This window comes from Lichenostomus cassidix, chromosome 5 (assembly GCF_008360975.1).
Source record: "Lichenostomus cassidix isolate B80296 chromosome 5, HeHo_3.0, whole genome shotgun sequence".
NCBI lineage: Eukaryota > Metazoa > Chordata > Aves > Passeriformes > Meliphagidae > Lichenostomus > Lichenostomus cassidix.
This window is the reverse complement of record NC_139486.1, coordinates 58,122,045-58,139,804: the sequence shown is the minus strand read 5'-3', so window position 1 is coordinate 58,139,804 and position 17,760 is coordinate 58,122,045. Positions and strand designations below refer to the sequence as shown.

At 35.0% G+C, this 17,760-nt stretch overlaps 1 protein-coding gene across 1 annotated transcript in view; it reads right to left on the bottom strand.

Annotated features, from left to right (window-relative positions):
- Positions 1 to 17,760, bottom strand: part of LUZP2 (leucine zipper protein 2) — a 125,983-nt gene that overhangs the window by 54,673 nt on the left and 53,550 nt on the right. The window contains exons 4-5 of the mRNA XM_085063262.1: positions 16,259 to 16,340; positions 10,317 to 10,379 (exon numbers count right to left, since the gene is read on the bottom strand). Of these exons, the coding sequence (XP_084919388.1) occupies positions 10,317 to 10,379; positions 16,259 to 16,340 (145 nt within the window). The remainder of the gene's footprint in view (positions 1 to 10,316; positions 10,380 to 16,258; positions 16,341 to 17,760) is intronic.

Below are 17,760 nucleotides of genomic sequence, written 5' to 3'. Positions count from 1 at the left end.
AATTCTTTCCATGTCAGATACTCTAATTAAAACCAGCAGCACACCAGGCACAGAACTCCACTGCACAGAATTTATATCTGCAATGAAAAGTAATTGCCCATGCCATACAGGGTTATTTGGAGAAAAAACCCGGCAATTCTTTGATCTTTCCCTTTGGCAGAGGTGGCTAAGTGCCTCGGGGATGGTTTGCAGGATCAACAAGGCAGAACACCTAGTTAAGTAGATGTTAACCTGAAGGGCTTTTCATTTGTTTGACATTTGTGAACAGAATGATGACAAGAAATTGGTGCTGCTGCAAGCTGCAGGTTGTGCTTTAGAAAAAAAATAATCACGGTGAAAGCTCTATTAAGGCAGAATGACAGGAATGAACAGCATGCTGTAAACAAACGTAAATAAAAATAATTTAAATATAAACCACATTTCTGACTCTGAAAAAAAGGAGGTCCTCTATCCCTAGTGGAGTAAAGGGTCATGACTTTCTATAATGTAATTTTTTTCTGGTGTAACAGCAGCAGGACATGAAACACTGCATTAAGCAGAATTGTCAACATCTGTCTTAAAGCAGAAATGACATTTTATGAGAGTTAGGAAATGACAGGAATGAAATGAGAAGGGCAGGAGATGATTAAGGAATACATTTCTGTGGCTCTCTGTGGAGTGATACCATTCAGTTTTGCTTTAAATTTAATAGGCTCTGTCTCCTGAAGTCTCTCAGTGGCACTACACTGAATATTTGTTGTTACAGAACTTTTTGGATGATATATTCAATTTTTAAAAGGAGTTTTGAAAGTACGATCTACAGAAATCTAAAATTTATATAAGATACATCGAAGAAGCTACTATAATATCTTTCAGTCAGAAAATAGGCATTCCTGAGGTAGTGTTACTGTTTTGCTTCACATATTAAATGTATTTTCACCATGCCATGGTCATTCAATATACAGAGTGATAAGTGCCTACACAATATGCACTAGATAATCATTTATTCTTAACTCCATCCTGGTATGGTCTATCCACACTTAGAGAATACAAGGTGATTTCCAGAAGTATAACATTTCCATCTTAGGATACTCCAGTACTTTCTAAAATAATATTTTTAATTCACAAATCCTATGCAAGCACTACCACCACAGCAATATAAGATGTCAATTTGCATCAGGCTCCTAAGTGTTATTAAAAATAATAAAAAGGCTCTGAGTATAACTTAAACTTCTTTGGTTTTTGGGAGTGAATAGCATGTATTGGCAAACTGAACATTTTCAGGGAAAAAAGCCTCAAACCAAACACACTAAATAATATTCCAGCAGAACACGGAGGAAGTTAAAGATGAGCACAAAAGAGAGTTGGAGACAACATTTCTTAGCACTTCTAAAATAGCCTAATCTATCCAGAGGACACAGGACATCCTTCCCCTGAGAACATCTGGAATACCAGGGGATCTGTCTGCTCATCTGCTATCAGTTCCAACTCTGACATGAGTATCACCTTTCCATTAATCCTGCCATGAATTTGGACTGGAGTGAAAATCTCAGAGTCAAGGAAGGCTTTCAGTGAGATTGGGGACATGTCTGAAAATGCTAAGCATTTCCTTTTGAAAAATAAACATTTTCTTAGTAATTTTCAGAAGTACTTTATTTAATAATTCAAAATTCTTTAAAATTATTGCCACGAAACATATTTGTCTGTAGAAATACTGCTTTTCCTGTTGATGACTTGATTTGCTACTTATGCTCAGCAAAGAAAAAGTAATTTATTGACCATTACCTCAGACGATATATCATTAAACAATAGAGGCTGTACTATGCAACACTGAAATTAGACAGAGCACCACTCTGAATTATGTTAAAGAGGACAAATCCCCAAATATTCAAAGGGTCAAACCAGGAAATTAGACAGACCACCATTCTGAATTATATTAAAGAGGACAAATCCCCAAATATTCCAAGGATCAAAGCAAATGTGTTGGTTTCCACTCTGAAGCTCTGTCCCAACACACATCCCAACATTTGGCAAAAGATACTCCTCCAGAGTCTGGCAGTGAACTGTGCCTAGAAAACAACAGCAAATGCTTCCTTTTTCAGCAGAATGCATCATTAGTATTTCGCTGTATTTTTTAGTATACAGGGAGCTGTCAAAAGAAGTCTTTTCCTCTCTAAGCAGACTATTAGTCTTCATTGTTATCTCCTGGCATGCTGCTTTCTGTGCACATTCCAAATGTCATCTATTGTTGATCATGTCCTCTGAGCAGCTGCATTGATGCAAAAGCTACAAGAAGAAATTTGGCTCCAAATATGTAGTTAAATGCTAAACCCCCAACTCTGTAATTACTGAAGGACTTCAGATTTTTTTTTTCTGTATATTTTTTCTGCAAAAAGCAGGATTCAGACTGCTTGGTACCAACATTTCCTCTAAATCTATTTTCATAAATTGGATCATAATCTCTTCAGAGCAAGTTAGTGAATTTGTGTCAGAATAAATTGTCAGTGTGTCAGATTTGCCTGTCAGAAGCTCAGCCACGAGTCCATGTGTTTTGCAATGCTCAGCAGGTTGAATTAGCATCTCTAAACCAGTGTCTTGCCTTTTTTTGACATACTTTCACCTTCCCAAAGCAGAGGAGAAATAGCACAATGTATTTCATTCTACTCTGTTTTGACTCTGCTTTGATCACGCCTGGCAAGCCTTGCTAAGATCAAAAAATCTTCAATTTCCAGTGAAATTTCCAAAAGAAAAATACAGTTTTTCAGCCAGTCTACTGGACTAGCTTCACTTTGCTTACATATGAGGTGTAAATGTCCACATTGCATTTTGTAAATAGCCATGTGTGTAGTTGTACTGCAAACAGTGTAATCAAGACAAATGATGAATTAGAAGGACAGGCTTGTTATATCAAAGATAAACTATATGTGTTCAACTCCATAATGAGATCCCAGTTTAAAATATTAAGCAGGAAAAGCAGATTTTGGTGAACAGCAGTCAGTAAAATGCTGCTATGCTCTTCCTTTCCAAGTTAGTCTGCTCTGCCTTTGACACACAGGAGAGTTGTTTCAGATAGAAACTTTCTGTAAGCCTTTCTTTCCTTGCTTTCATATTTGCAGAATATCAACTGTCACCATGTGATTACTCAAAATTGTATTTAACTCAGGATTTTTTTCAAATGGTATTAATTAAATCTGCTTGATTGTGTTTTCATCAGCTCAAGAGCAGTCTTTACACATTGGTAAGGTAGTTTTAGGACTGTAAATGTGTTTTATGGAAAACAGGGGATTGCTATTAGTTGGTTTGCTGAATAGAATAAAGGCACATTAATTATGATAGTAATTATTCTGATTTTGATTCAACCATCACAGGACCTTTTATACTAAAAATAGAACCAAAAAAATCTGGTGAGTAAAGAGAAATAATTCTTCCCTTTTATCTCAACATCAAAGCCACTAAAATATTCAGAGGACTATGAATGTGCATAAACAATGTATATATTCCTCCTTGAGATTATCAGAATGCAAAATAATTTGCTGAATATGGTAACTGATGCACAAAATTCTATCAGAATTAACACTCAGTTGTACTTTCTTGAGATTCTTTCTGGATTCTGAATCAAGAAAACACAGAAAAAGTGAAATAAAGTTTATGAACCTTTTTGATTGAGAAAAAACAATATGCAAACAAAAAAAAAAAAAACGCCAAAACCTCAAACCAGTGCAAAAAAAATGGTGTAAGTTTTAAATATGGATCTGAATAATTTTTGTACAGTCAGGTAGCTTAGCTGAAAATAATTAACTGCATTTCAGTTAAGACACACGAAAATCTGCACAGGATTAATTTTTCACCTTTTTTTTTTTCAATTCAACCGAATTTTCTATTTCAATACCTATTAGACTTTGACTTCAAATTCATCATTAATAGGTTTGGACAAGAAAGCAAATTTGACTGTCAGTAGATTTCACATTAATACTTGTATTGCAAAAGAAGGGCTATAAAAAATGCAATTTACCCAATCCAATCATATCAAATAGAATATTGGTCTGCCAGTCATAGGCAGGCAATCTAAGTAATGCATCTCCCCAGCAAATTTAATAACTTTTATGCTCATATACTTTTCAGAGCTATTGTAGAGATCTGGCTCTAGGTCACAGCTGGTGAACTCCTCATGAAGGTTTCTTAAAGCTACAGCTGACAATGCATATTATTTAAAAGTGGTATGTTTTTATCTGCAAAATATATTTCAAGATTTCTGAAGGCAGCTGGATTTTTGGAGAAACAACCTTTTAATGAACTTACTGCTCAACAGCTGCATGCCTCATTATCCATAATTATTTCTCCAAATCCAAAAACCCCATTGATGTGTCATTCCAAATTCCCACCAGTTCAGGATTTAAATAGATATATTCACAGAATTATTTTCCTGGCAAATATGAGTAACTATAATTTGAAATGGCAAAAACAAAGGCATGACATAATAATGACTGTTCATTAAATCTACCAACCCAGGCAGATCTGTGGTCATAATCCCAATTATATTTATTATATTTAACACAAACCCTGGTGTGGTTTAGGGATACAGATTGAACTGAAACAGCCTAGTTATCTTTCACTGGTATTTGTAAAATACAAATCCTCACTCTTGGGAGTATTGAAAAAAACCCAAACCAAACAATAAACCACAACCAAACACAAACAACCAAAGGCAGCAGAAGAGAAACATTTCCTTTGGGAGTCACAAAACATTTATTTCCAGGTGCTTATAAAAAACCCCAAACTTTCCTGAAGATTTCTACAAAATCAAAAGGCTGCTGCCCCTATAAAAGACACACAATTCTCTCTCTGAAACACCAAACAATAATCATCTCTTTCTGTTAAGCAAATGGTCTGGATTATTTCTACAAATATAAAATTCTGCTTATAAACTTGCAAAGACTAACAGTACTTCAGAATACATTGTTGAGTTTCCTGTCTGACTCCTACTCTCACTTTTTCAAGTAAGAGATTTACAGCAAGAAAAACGTTAAACTCTAATTTAAAACCTAGTTTCACCTAAGAAACATTTCCACATCTATTAAACTCACCATGGTGGAAATTGTTCACAGGACAGAGATAATTTTCCAAAGTGCACAACCCAAGCATTATTGTGGTTGTTATTTCAAACAGTTTTAATTGTAAAAACCGTGAAATCAAATCCTGGAGAGCAGAAGATTCATTCTAAGGGAAGAATGAATGAATAATTTACCTATTTAATTTACTTTAAATAGGTAAACCTGACAAATAGGCAAAACTATTGGGACAGATGTGGCAAAACCATTTTCAAGGCAGCCTGCTAGAAACTACATTTTTAAATCATAGCATAGCTATAAAACCAGCATTCTTGAGATTAATACAGCATTTAAACGCCAACTAAACAAAAATCAATTTAACTCAGTCGCGTTTTTCCGCCTGAAACTAGCGACAAGTTGATTGATCTGCCTTGTCTTTCCTCCTCCAATAATAATCTGCAGACAAATAAACTGAGCAGTTTTCAGAAGGGCATGTGGGAGAGAAATCTCCAGCACAAAGTCATTTCAAATGTATAACAGCAAATTGATGATTTTGTCCCAGAACAGCACAATTTCTACATTTAAGGCTCAGGATGAGGTTGAGCAGACACTGAGGGTGAACTATTTCCTACCCCTTGAGTAATATGTGGTGAATTGCTGCAGGGATTCCTTAGGAAGTCAAATCTGAGTGTTTTGCTCCCATTGCACTGTACAATCCAAATTTTCCCATTTTCAAGGCGAGCAGTTACCTAGGCAAGGCCAGGATATTGATCAGAAATACATAAGGATTTAGGCTGGACAAATTTGAACATCCCTCCAAAGCAAGCACTCTGAATTTTTTTGCAGGGACAAAATTAGAAAAAAAACTAAGGTTTCAGGAGAATTGCAAAGTAAGTGAGAACCAATTGGCTTTGGTGTCAAGAAAAAAGTTTCATGTGCTTTTACTTCTTTTTGAAAAACATGCTGAGGTCACATCACAGGTGAGCAGCTTTTACAGACACCTTAGCTCAGGTAGGAACAGGCAAATTATGAATTATGTGTGAGGATTTTATTTCTAGAATAATTCTAATAGGAATTTCAATTCAGTATTTTTTGTCGTCTTTTAATTGTCTTTGAATTTCCATGCCTAATTGGAATTATCTTTCCAAATATTGTATTTGTTCTGATCAAATTGCAACTAGAGGATAATGAGTCTCAGGAGAGAACTATAATCTTTATAAAGTCATAGGCTAGCAACCCTCAAAAACACCCCACAAACTCTTCCCATTTAAAGCTGACATATTTCAGCTGCACCTCTTCTTTATTAAAATTAATAAGTACAAACCAACAGCAGTCTAGTTTAATTTAAACTTCTGAATAGCAAAAAAAAATTTTCAGAAAAATTGCTTTCTGCTCCCCTTGAACTCAGCAGATGAACATCTGCATCCATCACTATGACCATAAAATAAAAAGTGAACACTCCAAGACTTTAACCCTTGGAATTAATGGGAGTTTTGCATGGTGTAGCATAAAATGATCAGTTTGGCATTTGACTTTTTGCAGAATTCCTATGGCTTTCATGGAAATGTAGTTGGGAGAGCCAAGCTAATTAACTTGCCAACTAATCCACTAGTCTGATCTTTGTAGTCTCCTGAGAGCTCTCAGCCCAGGACAAGAACATTGCAGGTGCAACTTCACTTCATCAAGCAACTACTGAAAGTAACAAGCCAAATGTGTTTTTATGTGACACATACCCTGATAAATTCTTATGCTGTAAGTACTCTTTGGTGTTTTCAGAAGCTTAGAATAGTCTAATTTGGATTACTTGTGCTCCTCAAAGGTGATCCCTCTTTTCTGACTCTGAGGGACAAACATCAGCAATCACAGCATTATTTGTGATGATGAAATCCACAGCTCAGCTTGTCCTTCTTGATGGAACATGGAAATCTGCTTACTAAATGCTCTTCTATTATTTTATCTTAACATAAAAATCAGTAGTGCCTATTTTGAGTTATTGATTTACACTCTTTTTTTCTCACCACATACACCATCATTGCTTCCTTTGAGTGGTTTTCCCACTAAATAATTTAACCTCTTGCTACCAAAAGCAAACTTTTTCACTTGTCACAATAACATGAACAAATCAGATCAACATTTTTATTTTCCAGTTTGGCAAAAATTTACACTGGCTTCAGGGAAAGTTTTTCATTAATTATAAAATTTAATCTATGCTTAAACTTCCCTGGGGCTTGGAAACAAAGGGACAGATTGAAATTTATTCTTTCTTTTCTTCATTTTCATTTCCCTCCTTCACTTTGTTGTAGTGTATAAATGGGAATCTTTAAATCCCTGCATCTGGAGGTAAAGAATGAAGAAAGAATAAAAAAAAAAAAAAAAAAAAAAAAGTGTTCCCTAGGAGATTTGGGATATAACAGATTCACTACATTCCTTAACTGAAGCTCTGATCCTGATTGTCAACCAAAGGCACCCAAGAAAATGTGTTCTATGCTTGCATGTCTACAAGGTCCGGAAAACAAAGCTTTTAAAATAAAAATTATTTAATGTTCACTGCAGTTGCTACTGTATGACTGTAAATATATCTCACTGACAATCACAACGCAGCATGAATCTTTTCTCATATTCTGCCCCCCAAAAGCCATTTCCAACCAACTGAACTATATTTCTACCTTTCCCTTATCATAGTCAATAAAAAAGTCACAGAACAACATTAAGCAAATTATTTTTTAAGATGGAACTTTTACATTTTGACTTCAAAAGAAGGTGGAATCAATCAATGCAGCACCCAAGGAGGTCACATCAAATTGACTTCACCCAATTTTCTTCTCAGGCAGACAGGATTTTATGCTAAAGAAAAAAAAAAGTTAATTTTATCTGCAGAGTATGGAAACTGAAGAACTCCAGCGTCAGTATCAGCATACAGTTTCAAAGCCTTAGAACTTAATTTCTGCTTCACTAAGGGACATTTTTTGGGTTTTTTCCCCACCATAATTCAATGTAACTCAGTTGTATTCACTCTGCAGGGCATGAAATTCCCAATATATCAGGTGAGACTTTAAGGTGCTGCAACTTTACCCTTTATTATTGCAACTAAACACAATGAGAATGGAAAAAATATTCTGCTTTAGGATGATTTACTCCATACTAAAGTTACAGCCACAATTTACATATGAATGAGCACAAGAATTGTTTACAAGGTTGTGATTTAAAACTATGCTTAGCAAACCCCCCCCATTACTGACAGCTACAGCTAAAATTCATTCATGTTTTTCAAATTTCTGCCACAGTCTGAACAGCAAAAAAATATATTGCCTTACACAAACCACTGCATCAGCTTTACAAATAGATGGGATTATTGTAAATCTATAAGGATATTACCATAATGTAATATTCACAGAAATGTTGTAAAACACTTTGCCCAAAGATAACATGATAAGCCAGTCAGTCACTTCTTATCCAACCAAATGTAATTAAATGGTTTAAAGACCTCTAAAAACCAGGTGATTCTGACACACCTAATCCTTTTGTGCTCTGGCACTTTTTTCCTCCATACCACAGATAATTTTTATTTTATGTTAAATTTTTATATTATGTTAACTTTTTCCCCCAAAGTCTCAAACAGCCTAAAAATTGCCTTCCTGCACAAAGTCCTCACACACCACATCCCAGCTGCTGCATTCAGCTGGAAGGCTGCTGCCATCTATTTGCATCTCCAAATGGCAGAGTTGAATGGCACTAGGATATGTGCTGAAAGAGCAGAACTAAATAGGGAATTCTTTTTACAGTCCTGGAAGGGCCCAAGATTGCAGAGTTCACAATTTGGCAATGCAAAGTGAGAGTGAATGTGGTATTTGAAAGAACAAGAGTAGCTATGAAGGGAATTCCATTTTCATTATCTGTCTCTATAGGTCTGTGTGCAGAAATACTTCCAAAACATAGATATGAAATGGTAACAATTATTTAAATGTATAATATGTCTGTATGAAGAAATACTTCCAAAACATACATATAAAATGGTGACAATTATTTAAATATATAATATGTCTGTATGCAGAAATACTTCCAAAACATACATATGAAATGGAAACAATTATTTAAATATATAGCACATCCAAATTGGTGAGATTTTCTATATGTATATAGAATGTATCTATATGCAATATGTATGCAGTGTTTGGAGGCAGGACCTAAATAACACATTTCCTCAAAATCATATAATTTAAATTCAGTCAGATTCCAAAAAAAAAAAAACCAAAACAACCTGATTTAAGTGCTTATTTTTAGGCAACTAGCAAACATGGTAGAGAAGTTTAACAGAAAGCCATTAGGTAGGTATAGCTTTTGGTTCTTTTTCCACATAGCAGCTAATATTTGGTGCCAAAAGAAAAATTCCTTTCAAAGATGTTCATTTCTTATCCCATTGCTGTTTCCCCTCAAAGATTCCTTTCAAAGCAGATTTTCTAAAATGTGCTATAAATGCCATGTTTAAGTGAAAGCTTTAAGGAGATCAAGTTTTCATACACACAGAATACTTTAGAAAAGCAAAATAATTGAACAAAGCAGATAAAGACAAGAAACCTAGTTGGTGAGAAAACAAGACATCATATAAACAGAATATTTTCAAGTGCAAAGTTCTTTGAAAAATGAAAAAATGGAAAGGGAAACTACATCCTGATTTAGGCAAATTGTCTGGAGAGAAAAGGATAAGGAGGAAAAGAGATATAATGCAGCTGAAATGTTTCATATTTCTATTCCAAAACCAAATTTCAAAATAAATTCAGTTTAATACCAATAAACATTAATTAAAACATGTTTCATGTTTTATTTGGGATTTTGGGATCAATCTGAGTTTAATATTCATGACATACAAAGCTTAAGAAAACATTTTAGGAGTTTGAGGGATTTTTTTACTTTTACACAGAATCTCAGTTCTGAGATTGTATTTCCTTTCTCCTCCTCTTGCTGCTTATTTTTAAAGCAAGCAATACCAGTGTGAACTGTGTGTCAATAATCTGCAGAACTTCCCTTCTGAGAAAGCAGCAAAAATTACAGGGGTAATTTTACAGGGCTGTTCTACCAAACTAAGTACCACCAGCATGGAGTCAACCAGTGCACCCAATAAAATACTATTTCCAAATGCACACAATAATCTGGGTTTGCTTCTCTGTTTAGAGAATTTCACTGGTTTCTTGTTTTCCTACTACAAAAACATGTGTATTATATATGAAGCCAAACTCTGCTCTCTCTCAGTATGAAATCTGCATTGAGATGACAATCAAATGTTCCTCTTACCTCATTCTGGAGGTCTCGGATCATTTTGCTCTTCCTTTCCATTTCAGTCTTCAAAAAGTTAATCTGCAATTTAAAAAAAAATAAACTCAGTGGGAGTTGTTGAGATGTAGTTATAAACACTAATTATTCTTTTATGCTTTTAATAGTTTTCAAAAAGAACCCAACCACCAAAACAAAAAAATTTGCTTATATACCAAATTGGTATAGGCCACACTTACCTATTGGCTAAATCTACAAACATTTGGCATATTTACTAGAGAACTCAAAATCAAAAGAAGAAAACTGCTGTACATAAATAGGCTTACTTATGTTTTGTACCAGCAGCCATAGTGTTCATTTTCCACAAGGTAGTTTAGGGTGATCTTCACAGAACTAAAGATTTTTACAATATAAACTGATTTTCTAACAAGAATATTTTTACCCTCTAAGAACATATCTACCAAAGCAGGTTTCTAACGCAGTTATTTTATTTGAATGCTACAGTGCTGGTCCTGATTAGACAAAGACCTTGATTCTGCTCAGACTCACCTGTGGAATAAAGTGTGTTATACATGAGAACATTCAAAGTTGGTCTTTACACCCTACTTGAGCCAATGACTTGCCTTGGAAAGCAGAAATTCCAGTCTTAGATTTAAGACTGAATTTAATCAAACACAGTTTAAAAGATTATTTTTGATTTTGGAAATGCTAATTGCACATCTAGCTACTGGCTGAGAACGATGCTTTATCAGAGGAGGAACATATTCAGCACCTGCCTGGCAACGACATCCACAAATATTGACATTTAGAACATGTAGAGATAATAAATGTGAAGATTTTGTACCAAAAAAAAGGTCATAATCAAAATACCAGATCAAGATGAATGGGGAGAAATGCAATACAGCTATTTGTTGTGGTTATTTTGGGGTTTTTTCAGCTGTTCAAAAGAATTGCCAGCTATCTACCATTAAATACTGAAAAAAAAGAATGTATTGACCTCCATTAAAGGGTGTTCCCTTTCCCTTTCTTAGACCTATCTCTCAGGAATATTAATATTCCTTCAAAGCACTTCACTTCTAGATATGAACATATATGAAAAAATTAAAGAAATGCGATACTAAGATTGGTATCTCTGCACAGTTTGGATCTTCTAGGGAAGAGACATTTAAGACAACCCAGTACTACAAATTTATCCAGCAATCTATGTCAGTTAAATCAGCATTTTTGTTAATCACTATTCACATGCACATGAACCTTTTATCACTGATATGGACATCTTACATAATGCAAACATACTGTTTTAGCTTACTTGAATACAAAAAAAATCTTAAAATTAAAAATTAAAATTTTAAAAATATTTTTACATCACTTCCTTTTTAAAAAAGAAGAGAAATATTGTTTAAGAACTCATTCATTTTTGCTTTCATATTATAACAGCATTTTAAAGGTTTTTCCTAACCCTCTAACAAATAAAGAACGACTCAATCAGAAAGTACAGATATGGAGAGTTACATGGGAGGGATTTATATGACTTTTCTCCTGGAGCCAATATAGGGATTATTTTACTTATTCATTTCAGTGTATCTCTGTGTAGAGCTTCCTGCTTTAAGGCAGCTCAGTCTGTATCAGACCCTGTTGATGCTTTTAGCAAGTCTCAAGGACAAGACATAATATAATTTTCCAGAGGAGATGTAAAAACACTACTTTCACTCACCAAATCCAAAACAAGGATAGACATTTAAACCCAGCTCTAAATTAGGAAGGAAAAAAAAATAATAAAAAAAATTCACCTCTTTGCACATGCTGTCTGCCTTTAAATGCTACCTGGCTGCAATGCTGACAATACATAATGAAAATTTATTGTTGTAAGGCTGCAACTTTCAGTACTGAGCAAGGGCATTGCTCCCACATCCTGCAGACAGACATCCCAGCCACTCAGAGCTCTGTGGGTTTCAGAGCTCATTATGTTTATTAAAGATAACAGCTCCCATCCAGTGCCCTTTCCTCCCAGCAGTTGGTGACCTTGAAATGGTCAAATTACATTTTCCACCATCAAAGTACAGAATGCTTTAGCAGATGGTAGTGATCTAAGTGTCAGACAATAGTAGTTATTCACGACAGGGGGGAAAATGCCAATAAAACATCATTACACAGCCAGGGCTCAGCTGGGAGCACGTTTGATCACCTCCAGAATTTTGGTGTCTTGCTCAGGATGGAGATGAAGATGAAGATGAGCAGTTAAGGCGTAACTGGAATTCATTCATTACCACCTGGCAGTTTTGGTCATATCTGGAAACTCTTAACATACTCAGTGTTCATCTTCCTGGTCTCATTTTCAAGTTATGGTGTAAAAAATTGACTTCAAAAGCCAGAGAGAACTGTCAAGGCTGTTACATAAAACAAAGGAAATATTCTTTCCTCTGGGGAAAAATTGTTCTATGAAGTGCTAAATACTTTTAAAAAGCAAAGTTAGACTTCTACCTATTAGCAGTTCTGAGATGAATGGAACTTTTAAAGTTACAATTTGATTAATAAAAGAAACTTTTATCAAAGTAACATTTAAGACTTTAGGAACAGCCACAAAAGCTTTTACCAGAAAAAACAAATATTTTTGAAGGGAAAAGAACATCAGATGTTTTTGCTTAAAATCTTTCAAGTATGGGGATAACACTGAATTAAATTCCCCACATTCTCTTAGTTTTTTATTACTAGAAAAACCCTACTGATTTTAAAATACCCATATTATGCATGGTGTCTTTTTACAAGCCACACATAATGTGTTACTTCATTCCCATTTTTCATAGTGAACACTGAGCAAAATAAGGAAATTACACAGACCTATTTTCTCCTTTCTTTTGACAGACAGCACTGTAACTGTATTGCCAAACAATTCCATTAGCATATCTTCTTTAAAATTGCCAGCATGATATAAAATATAAAGAGGAATAAAATAGAAAAGGTAGACTAAGCTTACTCTACTTAGCCAAACTATTTGTGAGTGTTTCCATATTTCATTCTTATTCTTCTCCCTCATCCACCTAGATTAACTGCAGTTAATGGGAAATAAATTTGCAAACTTGCTAGAAATTCAACTATTTTTTAACATGCAAACAGTTAGCACGAAGTACAGCCAAGCAAAGAGTCTGTCTCCCAAAAGCTCTAAATGCCTTTTGACCTAATGGGGACACAGAATCAAAACTTATTCCACTTATTTAAAGTCATTGAAAACCCTCAACAAACAAAACAAGACACTTTCAAGCTGTATGTGCCATTTGCTCCGTGCCTTTTTATTAACAAAAGTGAAAATTAGTCCATGATCTCCAACCCTGCTCCTGGAAGAAGTGGTTCCACTTCACATTTAGAGATAATACCTTGACATTATTAATATTTTTTTCACTGCATGAAAAATTATTACAAATTGCTTAGGTATTTGATGCTGAAAAACTCTGTCAACCTTCACTGATCATTAAAGAGGACACCAGGTTGTTTGGAATGATGTCTTACATAGTTTCTATGCATATTGTATAACTAAACCCACTATTCTGAGCTGTTTCTAGATATGAATATAAACTACAGTTCTAGCATGAGACAGTCTGTAGGGAATCTCCTTCACAACCAAAGTCTTTCTGGAAAACTCTATTTGACCTGGAACTTGACAATGTGGGATGAGCCTAAAACTTAAACCATCCTTACCATAACTAGTGTTTCTCTGCCCATTTTACATCCCAGACAAAACAGCAGAAACAAAAGGCATAAATGTACCTGAGATCTGCCAGAAATTTCCTAGAAAAACCTGTCCCAGGACAGACTGCTGCTGCTCTTTGCTGGGGCTACAGATGCAGGAGACAATCCATTGTCAAGCATTGATAGCTCTGTTTCTGATATATCATTTATTATGCAATGCCAGTGAAAATCCTCACCACACATTGCTCAAGACATGAATGTAAAGTCTAATGTATAGCTGTTTGTTCTTTTGGTTTGGCCAGAGTCCTTGAGGAATTTCCAGGGTATTTTCCATTCAATTTGACTGAATTCTTGTGAATTCCTACTCACACTTTTACGCTGACCTGATAAAGAACACCTTCAGGCAGGTGCTACCTGTTGGATTTATACAGCCAATTAATATACACATGGTGCAGAAAAGAAAGATGAATTTCCAGCCTTCCCCCTCCCACCAGTGATTTATTAGTCTTTGTGAAATGTAATTCTACTCTTATTTATTCTAATGAAAAATCAAGATTTATTTCACCAAGCCCTATAATATAAAGTGTGCTTAAATTGGATTAGAAACAAGTCTCATAATTAATTAAATTAGAATTAAATTAAATCTCCCATCCTCTAGCTAGTCTTGCATTAAAGTACCTAGACCTTCTTTCATAGATTTCTCATTGCTTCCAGAAAAGCGTGAAACTCATAAACCAGGTATAAAATAACCTTGTGTGTCAGTAATAATATCTATTTCCATTTCTATTGCCATTTTCATCTGAGGATCCTGAAGAACTTTTTGAATATTCATTCAGTCTCACTGTGCTGTTGAGCTTCACTATGTACGTTGAACCCTGAGGCATAAAGAAATTAATGTCACAAACCAAGGACACAGTTCTGCTTTCCTTAGAACTAGCAGCAAGTTTAATAAGTTATTAGTGACAAGTACTGGAATACAGATTGAGAATTCAGATCCTGGCTAGAAAGACCACCAAAATATGTTATCCTTTTCAATCTCCATACAGCTTTCAGATTACTTCTTTTCACTCCTGAAGAGGATACAAATTTTGGGGTTTTTTTCTCTAGACAAATATACAAGTGTGAAAAATACACCAATTATGTGTTGCGTGGGACACAAGAACAAAAAGTAACTTTACCCTTCAGATTTCTGTGCAACAGAAGGAAAAAATGTGTTTTAACAAACCACATTAACTGAAAGAAAGCTGCAAAAGGAATAGTTTGGTCCACAACCAATGCTGTTTCTAAAATAATAATAGTAATAATAATAATAATAATAATAATAATAATAATAATAATGATAATAATAAGGTAGCATGCAAAACATGCAATCTCACATCTTGCTCCCCAAGGGCACAGAGCCACCTCCAAATCACAGTCATTCTAAATAAGGCATAACAAATATTAGTTAGATTTATTAATTACTTTTAAACCTCTGCTTGGCCAAACTCTTGCTTTGTGACCCTGGAAGACAGCAAGATCTTAGTAAATAAATCAGTAGTTATCCAATAAGAGCTATAAAATAGATCTATAAGCACTTCCAGCAGATTGGTTTCAAGTCCAGAGTTTAAATCATAGAACACTTCAGGTTTGCAGGAACTTCTGAAGTTTATCTGTTCAACTTATGCTCAGTGGTGTCCATGTTATAGGAATATGACTAACCAATATAGGAAAAATTTCCTTCTTTCATCTCAGCAAACATTCTACATTTTTTTTTTCTACAGCAGCAAAATGTGGCTATTTGTGCATTGAAACTTTACATTGCTACATGAAAGTCAAAACAATTGCACAGTTTGTCCAAAACCAAAACTTCAGGAAAGCAGGAAATCTTATTGGGACTTAATAATACCTTCTATACAGCTAATTAGTCCTCCTATGGTCAAAACCAGACACTCCACTATCTATTTTGTTGCTGAAATTCCATAGTAATTCCTAAAAAGTCAATGCATGGATGACAGTGCATAATAGTATAGATGAGGCATGAGGGTCTCTCCTGTCTAAAGTCTCCCAAAGTGTAAAAACATCCCTGAATTCCACAGAAGTTAGGGAAGATGGGAATCAATACTTTTCAACATAAAATCTTTTTTCAGCTCCTTTCTCCCGAAGCTTGCAGAGTACTAACAAGTGTGAAACACATTCTTTTTTCACGTGCAAAGTTTTCTTAGGTAATAAATTCTCAAGGTAAGATTAAGAAAAAAAACAGAAAAAACAGAAATAAGGAAAGAAAGAGAATCACTCACTGTTGCCTGCTGCTTCTCTGCTTTCTCAGCTGCCTCATTAAGCTGCTTTTGAAAAGCTTCCTGGAGAGACTTCATTTCTTCCCTAGTTTATCAAAAACACAGAACACAAACTTCAACACAAGTGTCCATCAGGAAATTATTCTTCAGATTCAAAAAAACGTGGACCTTTAATTATTCAGAGTGGCAGACAGATGTACTTTGCTTATGAGTCTCACAAATAAAACCAGAATGACTCCATGAAGAATAGTGCCAATGCAAACCTAACATTATCTGTGCTGCAAAAATTATCTGTGCTGCAAAGTGGCCACTGCTCAAATCTACTGAACAGCCTGCTGTGCAAAACATCTGCCAGTGCATAATTTCTTGGAGAAATGATTGACACCAAAAAGGTGAGGAAAGTGGGCTAGTGAAAATGCACTGACAAGGAAAATGCTATTAGCAATAGGAGCTAGTTTATATCTGTATTAAAATAAATAAATCATGCTTTGATAGAACTCAGCCTCCATGGCACTTTCTAGAGACAAGCAACAAAATATTCAGTAGAAGATTCTGGTATACAACAAAAAAAAAAAACAGGATAATTGCTTAGATTAGGCTTTATTTGAATCAGGTGAAAACCCTTTGCATCACTGATTTGGTCACAGATTTTCTCCAAATTGCACGAATTTTCTACCCACAGCATATGGCGCATTTTGGAGCTGGGGCAAAGTAGTAAAAGGACATATTTCATAACAGCTGGAGAGATTTTGGAGGGCTGCTGCTTGCCTGGATAAACTTTCCATGAAGACCAACACAAAATTTGATTTACACACAGTAGCAGATAATAATTTAGCCCTGTGAAAACTACACTGACAGGAAACCACCTAATTTTAAAAGAACCTGCTAGCTGCTGGATCATCTTTCTTTTTAGCTGATAAACCCTACTACTTCCAGCAATTTCAGCAACACTAGCACAGACCAGATTTAATTGAAAAAGTGATTGAGCAGCATGAAAACACAATGTACCATCAGCACTAACAGATGCCATCATTTCAAAGTGCTGACAATGCCCAGAAAGAGTAGAACTGGGAGCATCACAGCAAGTGACAAAGTTTTACTTGCAACTTGGGAATTATTGAAGAATTTGCACCAAAGGAATTTTACGAAAAAAATCTATTTTGGATCAGCAGAATGTTTACTTGCACAAGCTGAGATTTTAGCACTCTAAACTTTACTGAGCATAATCAAAGTCATGCTCAGGCCAAGTGCAGCTCATGTTTGTCCAAAGAAGGATCATAATATTAATACTGGGACACAGTTGGAATTTTGGCTTCAATACAATAGATTTAAGCATAATACCGTGTTCACTTTTCTTCCCTTACAGCAGATAAAATACAGCCTGAGGAGCCTGGCAAACAAACTGTGACCTTTCCTTAGAGAAATTCTAAGAGGAAGATTCCCTGGCAGATTTTTTAATCCCTCTTTTGTACCCTGAACTTCTCCACCTCTCTGGAAATGAAATC